This window comes from Cyphellophora europaea (assembly GCF_000365145.1).
Source record: "Cyphellophora europaea CBS 101466 unplaced genomic scaffold supercont1.1, whole genome shotgun sequence".
Taxonomy (NCBI): domain Eukaryota; kingdom Fungi; phylum Ascomycota; class Eurotiomycetes; order Chaetothyriales; family Cyphellophoraceae; genus Cyphellophora; species Cyphellophora europaea.
The window spans coordinates 1,634,960-1,647,394 of record NW_008481797.1 but is presented as its reverse complement, the minus strand read 5'-3'; the positions used below and the strand labels follow the sequence as shown (position 1 = coordinate 1,647,394).

Genomic DNA, 12,435 nt, shown 5'->3' with positions numbered 1-12,435 from the left:
CAAAGCGGCAGTCTCAGGCGCTGGTGCAATGAACCTCCAATGAAAAGTGATATCCAAGATCTTCTCCAAGCTTTCGCATCACATCACGTTTTGATTCCTTGCAAGCTTCCGATGTATGTTGAAAATGACGAGCAGCACACCTTGACTGGTCAGCCATCTGACTTGGGGACCGCTATGACACGTCTTGCAACTCTTGATGACTGTATAGCATCGATCCGACGAAGCGTCAACGCTCCCCGTAGAATCTCTGCTCCTTCAAGTGCTCTTGAGTCCGGTGAAGTTCGACATATCATTGTCATTCCATTATCACTGAGCCATCGAGACATCGCGGCACCTTTCTGCTCGTAAACGTAACCTCGTAATCATACACTATCACCTCCTTCGCTTCAAGTCCGAAGCAGCCCTTTCAACACCGCCTCCTGCGCCGTATACCAACGGCCGCGCTCGCCCACCAGATCCCTCCCGCCCTCCTCACGTATCCGCTTGACCTCCCTCGCCTGCCTCGTGATCTCCTCCCTCTGCCTCTCCATCTCCTCCAACTCCCTCTCCGCACGCTCACACTCCCGCATCTTGCCCGGCAAGCGCCTCTCCAGCTCCGCAATCTCGCGATCAATCGCCTCATTGGCCCTCCGCTGCTCCTCGAGCGCCTGTGCCGTCGCATCCATACGCATCGCGTACCTCGGATCTTCGTCCCCTTCCCTGCCCAGTTCCGTCTGCTTGCGCTGCACCTCCTCTCTCAACACTGCCACCTGCGCCTTCAGGTCCTCCACCTCGGCCGGCAGCGCCCGCAACGCGACCTTGCCGCTCTCCACGCCCTCGTACTGCGCCGCCAGCGCGGCGGCCACGCCCTCGAGCTCCGTCACTAGCGCGTCGGTCTCCGCCTTCTTGGCCTTCAGCTCCGCTTTCATGCCCACCAGTTTGGCCTCTAGCTCGGCATTGTCTTTTGGCGTCACGAGGAGGGGCGGGTCGCCAACGATGCTGCGCAGGTATTTCTCCTTGGTGACTTGCTCAAGGTAGCTGAAGCGTAGCTTCGAGAAGAGATCGCGGTAGTGTTGGAGATCGGCCCCGAGTGTGGATGGTGTCAGTACGACAGAGGTGGTGTCTGGGGCGGAGGTCGTCGAGGTTGCGAGATCGCGCTGGGCAGCAGCTGAGTCCGAGGAGGGGTGATTCGCGGCAGAGGCTTCAGATTCCAGGATTGGTTCTGCGAGGTGGAGGATCGAGAGGGGTTTGGATGTTTGTGGGTCTTGTAGTTGCGCGAGGAGCGCGGTCGGGTCGGCAGCGGCAGCCATGGTGTGCCACACAATGTGAGTCGAGCGAAATCTTTTGTTTGGTGATGTTCACTTAGTCCCTGGGCTTTTGGTAGAAATTACAGGTTTGCAAAGGCGGACGTAGTGAGTGCGAAAGAAGTACAAGTCTTCTACAAGGCGCGGACGTCGGCGCGGACGGATTGGGCATGTAAATAATGCCAAGACATGGACGCTCCGCCCCGCGTTCGCCTTTCTCAGGGCGGTGGCGTCGATCAGTCAATATGATACCCAAAATTGAGTCCAGGTACTTGGTGTATAAGCACAGCCTGAGAGCAAGATGAACGAGCTGCAAGATGTTGAAGTGGGTTCAGATACTTGATGAAATAAGATCCCAACAGTGATGTTATGTCACTCTTGGGCATCCTTACCAGAGCGAAGTCATCGCTGAGGAACTTCGACTCTGGCGGCGTGGTCAGACCGGAGGCTGTGAGAGACATGGACTCGTACGACTCTCAGTTTCACTACGCTTGCCTCCAACATCGCTCCGCCAAATCTGACCTGTAGTACCTAGTCTAGGCCTTGAGCTTTGCGCAGCTTGTCCTGTTTCTCTTGCGCAGCGAGACGAGCTTCCACGTCAATAAGACTGGCCCTCCTACCCTCGTAAGTCGATTCGGGCAAAACGTTCAATTTCGCTTCCTCGGCGTCGAGCTTCTGGAACGTGAACCAGAAGGCCACTCCACCCACAAAAGCGATGATACCAATGGAGCCGTACAGCCAGGTGATGTGCGGGTCTGCAGCGAGTGGCACAAAAGCCTGTCCGATGGCCGAGGAAAAAGCGTTTGAGAACCTTTCCCAAAATTGTCAGTAAAGATCGTAATGAATGAAGTTGCGATGCATGCTTACCAGAAAATTCCCGTGATAAATGACCGCATGTTCTTCGGCGCCTTGGTGAAAGCATATTCGAGCCCAACCACGCTGGTGAAGATCTCCGAGAAGGCCACGAAGATATAGGTCAGCGCTTGCGTCCAGACACTGATGTTCGGTGGACCTCGCTCGGCGATGCAGTCCTGGTCACTGGCGTGATAACCACAAGGAGATTTCTGGTAGATGTAGTACTGGGTAACGGCAGCACAGATCATGGCCATGGTTCCGAATGCAAACCCCAGCGTCATCTTCTTGATGGGAGTGAAGTTCCAGCCCTTCTTAGCGATGTAGGGATACATGAATTGATCCACGATGGGGATGAAGATGATCAGCGTGATAGGATCCAGGTTTTGTACAATGTCGTTGGGTGTGCCATCGAGTCTCATCGTCGCTGTGGTAGTCATTAGCTTGATCTTGGTCTCGACCATGATGACATGTAATGAGGAGAGTGGGACTTACCGGCTTGGTTGGTCAGATTGTTAGTGATCTGTGAGTACTACTTGGATGTTAGTCCCCGAAAGCTACCCGCAAGACTTATTTGCACTTACAGGGAGCCAGTATATGGGCAAGAAGGCAAATACGTAGCAAGCCTTCAGGCCTCGACGGACCTGGTCGACCCATGCATCGTCGAAAGTCATCCACTTTGGTTTGTTGGCAATCTTGCTCGGTTTTGCGACGTCCCAGGAGAATTTTCCATCGGGCGAATCTTTGCGATGCTTGATTGCATAACCGATCAATCTGAATGCGTTCCCAAGGACCGAACCTGTGGGAGCCCGACCGACGTACCGCTTTCGACATGCGAACATGACAATGGGGCAGAGAAGAAACAGAATCGTTGGCAAGGTATAGGCCAGCCAAAAACCGACGTATTTCTCCGCGTAGACCATGCTGATTTGGCCAGCCATGACGCCGACGTTGATCACTACAGCCATTAGTAAGATTGACTTGATCGAGGAGTGCCGGCATCTAAAATTAAAGTGCAAGAGAAATTCCGAGACAAGACATAACGACAGTAGCAAGTGCACCAGCTGCTAATGGAGCAGAGATCAGGGTGGACTCACTGAAGTAGTACCTCACATAGATACGGGCAATAGTCAGGAAGGGATCAACGAGCACTCGCTCTCCTGTCTTGAGAGTTTTCACCGTCACTCTGGGATTTTCGTGCTCATACTGCTCGGCGATGAGCGGCGAGATGTTGCACTTGAAGAACCCCACGCCCACGCCGAAGAGAATGAGTCCAAGGATGTATGGCGCAAGAGCCGTCTTGCCCGTTGCAATGACAGGAGGAAGCGCCGCAACGATGATGAGGATGTGGCCGACGACAGCAAACACTATGGCTACCTGAATAGTCTTGAACTTGCCCAGAAATTGGTCGGCAATGTAGCCGCCTAGCCATGACAATGTCAGCAAGGACCTGATGTGCAATATGGAGCTAAAGACTCCTCGAGGTCAGTATCGGTTAGACATACCTAGCAGTGGCATGATATAACTGAAGAATTGACTGAAGAGGCTCAATCCCGTACTGGTCTGCTGACCGAGACCGAGCGCACCAGACTGGCCGTTGGTGCCACCCGCACCCGCCGCAGGGTAGGGCGCATCGTCGTTGGTTGGCAAGCTGTATGAGACGAAGTTGGTATCTGTGTCGTTAGTAGCTGGGCTTAGTCGCCGTGCTTTCTCACCCACAAAGGACGGTAGTGCCATAATAGGCGAAACGTTCACAAAGCTCGACGAAACTGGGTGGCAAAGTCAGTTGGAGTGTTCGAAGAGATATACAACGAAGTTATTTGGGCATGTACACACCCTATGGTGTAAAGGACCCATGAAGTGTGGCCGTGAATACGTCGTAGCGTAGTCAACTCTTCCTTTGTAGGATATTGTTCTCCATTGGGACCAACGAGAACTTCAGTGCTCTCGTCGGTAATGTTGTCCAGGTCATGACCGGCGGTCTTCACGTCGAGGGCAGTCTTCTCAGCACCGGGCGCGCCTTTGAGAACGCCCCCTAGATCGCCTCTTGCTGCAGCTTCGACTTCAAATGTTGCACCTGACATGGTGACTCGTGCAAACGTGAGGTCAGCCCCAAAAGCATGGGAAGATAAATTTGAAGCGGACCAGCTCTTAATGATCAAGCAACCTTTTCATCATGATGGTCTGATTTGGCTTATTTTGAACGATGCCACCCTCGTCTCATACAGCGGGGTTCATTGCAGATAACGCCTTCCGGACCTTACCCAAACTCGCAACGATGTTCTCCTCGTGGTGAGTCGGGACGTACAACAATCCTTATCATGTTACATCGACGAAGTCGCTTGCCACTCTGTGTCCCTGGTAGGCTCAAGCCAAGCCGCATAACTGTTGCCGGTACAAGGGGCGGAGGAACGATACTTCTATTCATTGGTCGTCTGCGAGCTAGGGTATAAGCAAGCTCCACTAAGCGTGGTCAAGCATGGTCAAGCGTAGACAAGCTGGCAGTTGGAGTATACCAATCCAGGTAAGGGCGGGTGGGCGGAATCCTTAGCATCGCGGCGCTGTCTCGGAGTGGTGCGTGCGGATCTCCATGGGGATGTTCAGACCTGGTTATCCTCGGATAAAAAAATGATGTCCACTTACATGTTGAATAAACGGATACTAACGTCCCCCGGGACGCCTAAGAACCCAGTGCAACCATGTGGTCTGCCGAACAGTCTGATCATCTCGCGCGACGCTACTCAACCCGACGCGTCGGGTGGGTCTCCAACAAGAGCCAGCAACGATACTTGATCGCAAACATCCTTGCTCCTTTAGAGTAAGGGGTTGGGCAGTCCACGCATCCGAAGACTTGATCGCTTCGACGATTTCCAGTCAGGAGACCATGTATTCGAAATGGTCATTCGTTAACATAAGCGGACCATGTCAATCTACAACGCTGGTAGACGGATACGACCGATAGCTGACCACGGAGTACATCCATCACTCATCCACTGGACTACTTACTGCACACTCCTTCGAAGTTCACAAACCAAAGTCGAGCCCACCCACTATCCCTGTTCTGGCAGAATCAGAGCACGCAATATTCTTACCACCGATGGTTCCTCAAGCCAATGCTCTACGTCTCCGATTAAACGAATACTCGCATAGCTTCCGCACGTGTCTCATATCGCGACATCAAGAAAATTGGGAAAGGCAAGTCGCATTTGTCATATGTGTGCTCAACAAATTATGTGAGTTTATTCAGACATGCTCAGCCGTGACCTTTCTTGCCCACGTGGGAAGTGCCCTGTGAGCTTTTATAATGTGATCAAGCATAGAGAATATCTCTTTTCTTGGACTGAATACAAAATACGTCGAATCTGCAAGCTCGAGCTGTGTGAGATTACGAATGAGCCTTGGAGGGCAGCGTGTACACATGATCTACTGTGTTATGAGTTCTCGCTCTCCCAACGACGCCTAGAGCCTCTATGCAGCGCTTTGGACGTGACAAGTCTTGCATGAGACAGACTTTCTTCCACCGGGATATGAAAGCAGTCAGGAGCCGAGGATGCGTATTAACGAACTAAAAACGTTGAGGAATTTAGCATCCATCAAATTGAGAGTCTCTCTAGTTCCAGGTGGCTGGCGAATACTCTATAGCTCCATCAAAACGACAATTGTCAGTGCTGTCGATGTTATTTAATCTTTGGTCTCTGGGTGCAGCGGATAAGTGTGCAAAGTCTATCACGTACCGACCCACGCTGCGAAGAAGAAGACATCACTTGTCATTGCGTTGGTCAGGGTACCCAAGACAGATTACCCGGATAGCGATCATACTAGTAATGGGCGCCTCGGGCCAACTAGTCACTTAGTGAACTAGAAACGATCCTTCAGTGCAAGTGGAAAAGATATGCTCTTTTGTCATAGTGTTGTACTGAACCAAGTTGCCGCATTGTCTGAGCGCCCTCGTGGGTGCGATGTTCAGGTAGCCCGGGTTTGCCAAGACTACGAGAAAGGGAGGACAGCCTCGTCGCTCTGCATTCCCAGAGAATGGTACAGCTACTGCTGGCAAATCAATATGCACCATGCATATCGATCGATATCTTTATACTGGCTTGCCTCGCCAACGGCTGTGAATGTTAAGGGGATAGTCGGCCATCTTCGACTTCGTTGCTGGGCTGTTCGTCTTTTCCGATGTCCCACTCCCTTACCTGACCTCTGCTCCGCCAACGGACGTCTCGTGCATCCTTTTCCCGGCCCGGATCCTCCCACTTGTCGATCTCGTCATCGTTGAAACCAGCCTCGCGCAGCCTGTCGGCATGCTTCTTCTTCCAGGCCTGCCTATCGCGGACAGCCTCCAGTGCCATCTCCCAGTCCTCACGCTCATCGGAGTGCTCCTCCTCTGGATGGACGTCCAAACTTGGGTCGTACTTCGGCGAAAAATGTGCATCAATGTTGGACGTTGACGCAATTTTGTGGGCTCCCCGGCCGCGGACCCGGACACGTGCCGGCAAGTCAGGCTCCTTTGCTGGTAAAGGTCCAACAAGCTCCTCCAAAGGATCAGAGGATGAGGATCCCCGTCTCGGCTGAGTCACAGGCTTAGGGGACCGCGCCACCACTCCGTCTCCAGACACACCATTTCGAGGGCTTCGGGATCTGGAGCGGTGACGCTTGTACTTATAGTGCAACCTCTCAGGTCGCTCCCCAGAGTCGGAATCTTGACCGTGCCTCGACCTTGTGCCATCGCCGTCGTGACGTCGACGTCCATATTTATGCTTGTGCGCACCGCTTTCGCGGGACCGGGACCTCGAGCGACTGTCACTGTCGTGTCTGTCGCGTCGCCTGGATCGAAAGTCTCGGACTCCATCGCGCTTTGCCTTACTATCGTTTCGAACGCTGCTGAGACGTCTCCGCTTTCTGTCACGGTCATGGTCCCTACCTTTCCCCTGCCGTTGTCTGTTGTCATCCATATTTGAGTCCAAGGTCGGCTTCTTCCCGCCATTGCGGAGGCGCTCGACTCGCTCTCGATCCTCTTTCCGTCTCAGTGCCGCATTGTGACTGTCTGCGTCTCTCACGAGGGCTTTGAGAAATCTGGTATTCGCTTTTGGCGCGCTTCCGGCGGGCCGCTTTGGCAACAATGCTGAGAGCCCTTGTTTGGCATAGCGGGATGAAGATGCCCTCGCATCCTCCGCCAGGAGTCGTGCTATTGAGGCATCATCATCGATGTTGACGGACGAAGCAGGCATGCCCGGCTGCTCCGATCGGACCCGCTCCCGATCCACTGTGCTCGTCCTGAGCAAATACTTAAGGAGGGGCAAGATGTTCAGTGAACTCTGCCCTTGCAGTCGGGCGGAACAAACACGGCCCGGATGTGATATCCGGGGTGTACGCTTGGCACTTTTTTTGGCCGATCATGATGCCTGCGCTCACCAAACTTCGCCATCACGCACACCTCCCTTTCTTCATCTACTCCTCTACTCTTCTAGACTGTACATTAATTCTCATTCGCTTGATTCCGTTGATACCATTTCTGCACAGGCACGACTCCGCGAATCACCTCTGTGCCTCAAATCACAACCTTCGCAGTCGCTCATTGAACCGTCTTTAACTTCTGCTCCGTTAATGAGTTTTGCGCCTGCGCGGCAGCCTTTTAAGGGCGCCGGGCTTTCATCAGATCAGACTGCCGCTTCACAATCACAGCAGACTGGCCAGCCGTCATCCGGCGGTAGGGATGGAATGTCAGTCACCAAGGAGAAGCCGGCGGTCAAGCCGTGGGCGCATTTTGTCGCTGGAGGGTATGCCTACATATCACTTTGCGCCTATACAGTTCTAACGCTTGCAGTTTCGGTGGTATGACTGCCACTGTCCTGACATCACCTCTCGACGTTCTCCGAACCCGTCTTCAGTCAGACGTCTACCAAGCACAGCTTCGCGCCATCAAAGCCACTCACCCCCCTCCACCCAAGACAACTCTCTTCACCATTCCCCGAGTCATGCTACTGCACTTGAGAGAGACTGGAGAGATCATGAGCAGCATCTACACTCACGAAGGTTTCCGCGCTCTGTACAAGGGCCTTGGCGCAAATCTGGTTGGTGTTGTGCCAGCTCGCTCAATCAACTTCTTCGTCTACGGCAATGGCAAGCGCATATTGAATGAGCACATGAACCCCGAGGGCAGGGAAAATGCCTGGAGTGTCCACCTCCTCGCTGCTGCGACTGCCGGTATTGCCACTGGCACAGCTACGAATCCGATCTGGCTGGTTAAGACTAGACTTCAACTCGACAAAAACCGAGCCAGTGATGATCCGCTGAGGGGTCGCCAGTACCGTAACAGTTGGGACTGTGTCAAGCAGACCGTACGCCACGAGGGCATTCGAGGACTCTACAAGGGTCTGACTGCAAGCTATTTAGGTGTCACAGAGTCAACTTTGCAGTGGGTGCTTTATGAGCGTTTGAAGCTCTCACTGGAGCGCCGCGAAGCCATACGCCTTGCCGACAAGGGCTATCAGCGCAACTGGGTCGATGATGTTGAAGAGTATGGAGGGAAGTTCTCGGCTGCAGCTTTTGCCAAAATGTTCGCCTCGGCACTCACATATCCGCACGAGGTAGTGCGAACTCGGCTTCGACAGGCTCCGAAAATGGTCACCGAATCCGGCAAAGTTACTGCCAAATACACCGGCTTGATACAGTGCTTCAAGCTGGTTGCTAAGGAAGAAGGCCTTGCAGGACTGTACGGCGGCATGACCCCTCATCTTCTACGAGTTGCGCCGTCCGCTGCCATCATGTTCTCACTGTATGAGCTGACTCTCCGCCTCTTGGGTACGACAGCATAGGTCAGCGGAACTCCTGGGTATGAGGCAGATTGCGCATAGCGTTGAGCGACCATTTGGACAAACGACCACGAAGCACAGCGAGACTTTTTTGGGCTTGGGTGATTTTGCATGGCGGCATAGAGACGGTGTACGATATTCACTGGCGGCATTTTCTGGCGTTGAGAGGCAACGCCTCCCGAGATACCCTCCTCCACAGGTCCTGTACAAAATGCTACTTCACTGACATCAGTGACATGACACGATATCATGGTCTCAAACCCCCATCGGCTTCTAGATGATGCTGACATCGCGGCATTCCTTTAGTGATAGGCCAGGTGTTCCCAAGCGGCGTGAGCTGTCTGTGCCCTTGACAGACGCCACACAGTGCCGCATGGCTCTGCCTAGAGCTTCGGCCACACACACACACACACCAGCCTAATATTCCCGCGCCGTACTCCCCATTCCGGAACCAGAGTCTGTCCGCTCTATCCATATTTCCACTAGGACTTCCGCCTCCCCTCCGGCCATGGCCCCTCCACAAAGCAGCCAAACACCTCGGCCCTCCCACCCTCACCATCGCCATCATTGTGTCCGCCATGTGCTCCGACATTCAAGACAGGGATGACGACGGGAAAAATGAGACAGCAGCAGTGTCAAAGACCAGGGCGGCACGCGAGGTAGAAGCTAAGAAAGGCTTATTCGAAAGCACAAAGGTCCACTACCGAGAATTGGTCGAGACAAAAGGACGTCATGGGGCTTGAAGTCGGCATGAGGGCATGCTCTCACGATGACTCTGTACGGAGTAGGTGGCTTGGCTATTCTTTGGCCAATCCTGATGCGCATACAAGCCCACACTGCCCCTCGAAGCGGCTCACACCCTGGAGAGGTATTGTTAGCAGCAAGGCCGTCGCGAAATAAAGGGGTCGTGCTGTTGTGGCGTGCGGTGCAAGCGAGACTGGGCTTGGCGAAACATTGTCACAACTGAAGAAGGCTGGGGCGTGAACGGCGGTGTGATGGGAAAGAAGAGAGTGCTTCGATAGGGTACTGACGGTCTAAGTGAGTTATGTCCCATTTTTCACCATTAGGCTCCGCCCAGAGCTTCTTAGGCCTAGAAAGACCCAGTCATCCACTGTGTACTCGATATTACTCCAACCTCTGCGAGAGGCGCATGGCTCCATCGTCCACCTTTGATGGTATTGTGATGCAAAATGAGCGACAGTTACAGCTTCGTCAGATCCACAGTCATTATCTCCCCAGGGCATTGACAGCAGCGAGTATCTCGCGAACACAATGACAGACGTCAAACATAGCTAAGAATTGGCTGAGCACCAATCGACGAATTCTTGTAGCGCCGGGAAGCTGTCTGGCGAGCCACTGCCGTTGCCATATTCTCCCTGGCAATCTCTGCAGGCTGAGAGTGCAGTCTGGAACTCGGTGTTTGGCTCACATAGCCTGTCCGCCACCTTACCGATGTCTTCGCCCACTTGACTAGCGTAATTGAATTGACCGTAGCACTCTGCTGGGGCTAAGGCGAGAGACTGTCGGATCAAGAGCGCCGCCAGAGGGTTGTTGGTACCGCGCATTCTGAGTCTGGGATGAGGCTTGCCCGAGTCTGACCATCCTTTGGTGGGCTCGCTTGGTGGTGGTGTTGCGTCCGACCAATCATGTCCAGTCTTGCTTGACTCTGGACACTGAGGCTGTCCATATATGTCGAAGATGTCGTAGGTGAGGCCGAAGTATTCAGGGTTGAGATTGAAATACCCTGGGGCAGGGTCATACCACGCGCAATTAGCATCAGTCCGTGTCGGCCATCCTGTGTTAGCCGACTCTGGGAGTCCCGGTACAGGCTTGCATTCTTCCGGCGCGCAGACATAGCTGCTAGCGGGAGGATTTCTCTCAAAATTACAATCGACCTGTTTTGGTGTGCAAATATAGCCGGGTCTAAGATAGGTTAGTCGAGGTTGCTAGATGGTCCAGAAGAAGGGATAACTTACTTGCATCCCCATAGATAGTCCGTCGGTAGAGGCTCTTTAGGTGTATATGTAGGATTGATGATCCTGGATGGACAGAGCACCAAGCCAGTAGGGGGAGTGGTCGTACTACAGGGAGGCTCGACCGTCACAGTCGGGCCTTCTTCGGTCACGGTGATGGTGCTGACATCTGTTTGGACTTGAGTCTCGGTGTAGTACTCCTGCTGAGTTTCTAGGGCTGTGACGGTGTTGACAACTGTATCGACGGCAGTGATGGTATCGACGGCAGTGACGGTATCAACAACAGTAATGGTGTCCACTTCCGTAACCGTGACAGCGACGGTGTCGGTCTTGTACTCGGTCTCAGTAGTGGTCTTGTAGACCGTATCAGTCGATGTCAAATATATGGTCTTGGCTTCAACATCTTGCCACTCCTTGACTGTCTGTACGACTGTCACCGGAGCACATGCCGGCACCTCGGTCCAATTATCCCCGTCAGCGGCGCGAGCAATTGTGATAAGAGCTGTTAGCACAATGTTGAAATCACTGGCCTTCATCTTGAATAAAATTCCGTAAGCGGTACTGAAACAGGCGAAAGAAAGACTGCACGATCAGAAGAGCGAGTGAAGTGCGATGGATAAATTCAGAACTCAACTAGCAGATCTTCTGCAAGTATATAGGCCTAAAGCCGGTGGGAGAGCGACAAACCGGTCATCAGGAAGTGCATATGGTAACGAGTCGTCGGACCCGGCTTGCTATGCCCGTAGCGAGGGAAGCTGGCGGAGCTCCAAACATGGCTTGCATTGACTAGAAGTCTGCGTACTTTGGAAGCACGATAGTCACACGTCGCAGCGTGGGAAGCACAGCGGTCTATTCCCCAGCCAAGGAGACGTGGACCGGCAACCTGTGTCCGAGGGGAAATGACACATGGACACCACCCGACATGGCACTAGTGCAGTAAGTCTAGTAAAGGAATGTTCGGCAGATTTAGCCATGGCCAAATAAGGCCACCGCTATGGGGCCAAGAGCGGAGCTGGCCACGAACATAGAATGGCTGTGGTGTGATTGTGGCATTCAGTGAGGCTCAAATGAGGGGCTGGCGAAGTCAGCCTGCCAGCTCAGCGGTCAGTCAAGGCGCTTACTCCGGTTTGTTCGAGCAATATCCCAAACCACCATGTCTTGATCGTATTCTTCCCGTGCCTGCAGCAGCAGATCACTTGGTGGTGGCTCGGTGATCCCGTACTGGTACGTCTTGCGTTAGTGCGGTGCGGACTGCGGAGTGACTGCTGCGCCTAGCAGACTTGCCCTAAGCGAAGTTGTGTAGCCAAAATCTCAGCCTGATCGTGGTCTTAGAGCAAAGAGCACAGCAGCAGAGCAGCAGTTGTGTTCCGAGACCGCGTATTTCGTCTCGGTGCGACGTCTGCATTAATTTGGGACAATGAGGAGCTTTCCGGTGCGTTCAGCCAGCGAGTGCTCTCGCCAGAATGGCACAGTGTTGCACGACGGACGTTCGACCAAGCGCACCGCCTAATTTCT

At 53.5% G+C, this 12,435-nt stretch overlaps 5 protein-coding genes across 5 annotated transcripts; 1 reads left to right on the top strand and 4 right to left on the bottom strand.

Moving 5' to 3' along the window:
• Positions 1–386: 386 nt before the first annotated feature.
• On the bottom strand, positions 387–1,289 carry HMPREF1541_00608 (uncharacterized protein; the record flags this gene model as incomplete). The annotated part of the gene is made up of 1 exon (XM_008712914.1): positions 387–1,289. One exon carries the CDS (start codon positions 1,287–1,289, stop codon positions 387–389), a length of 903 nt encoding a protein of 300 aa, XP_008711136.1.
• A 525-nt stretch (positions 1,290–1,814) lies between these two features.
• On the bottom strand, positions 1,815–4,219 carry HMPREF1541_00607 (uncharacterized protein; the record flags this gene model as incomplete). The annotated part of the gene is made up of 8 exons (XM_008712913.1): positions 1,815–2,094; positions 2,151–2,562; positions 2,631–2,667; positions 2,720–3,093; positions 3,233–3,559; positions 3,641–3,808; positions 3,855–3,904; positions 3,972–4,219. 8 exons carry the CDS (start codon positions 4,217–4,219, stop codon positions 1,815–1,817), a joined length of 1,896 nt encoding a protein of 631 aa, XP_008711135.1.
• A 2,037-nt stretch (positions 4,220–6,256) lies between these two features.
• Positions 6,257–7,363, bottom strand: HMPREF1541_00606 (uncharacterized protein; the record flags this gene model as incomplete). Its single annotated transcript, XM_008712912.1, has 1 exon — positions 6,257–7,363. The coding sequence occupies one exon, from the start codon at positions 7,361–7,363 to the stop codon at positions 6,257–6,259; it is 1,107 nt and encodes a 368-aa protein (XP_008711134.1).
• Positions 7,364–7,853: 490 nt separating this feature from the next.
• On the top strand, positions 7,854–8,950 carry HMPREF1541_00605 (uncharacterized protein; the record flags this gene model as incomplete). The annotated part of the gene is made up of 2 exons (XM_008712911.1): positions 7,854–7,912; positions 7,960–8,950. The coding sequence occupies 2 exons, from the start codon at positions 7,854–7,856 to the stop codon at positions 8,948–8,950; spliced, it is 1,050 nt and encodes a 349-aa protein (XP_008711133.1).
• A 1,289-nt stretch (positions 8,951–10,239) lies between these two features.
• On the bottom strand, positions 10,240–11,456 carry HMPREF1541_00604 (uncharacterized protein; the record flags this gene model as incomplete). Its single annotated transcript, XM_008712910.1, has 3 exons — positions 10,240–10,513; positions 10,622–10,870; positions 10,924–11,456. 3 exons carry the CDS (start codon positions 11,454–11,456, stop codon positions 10,240–10,242), a joined length of 1,056 nt encoding a protein of 351 aa, XP_008711132.1.
• Positions 11,457–12,435: the final 979 nt, after the last annotated feature.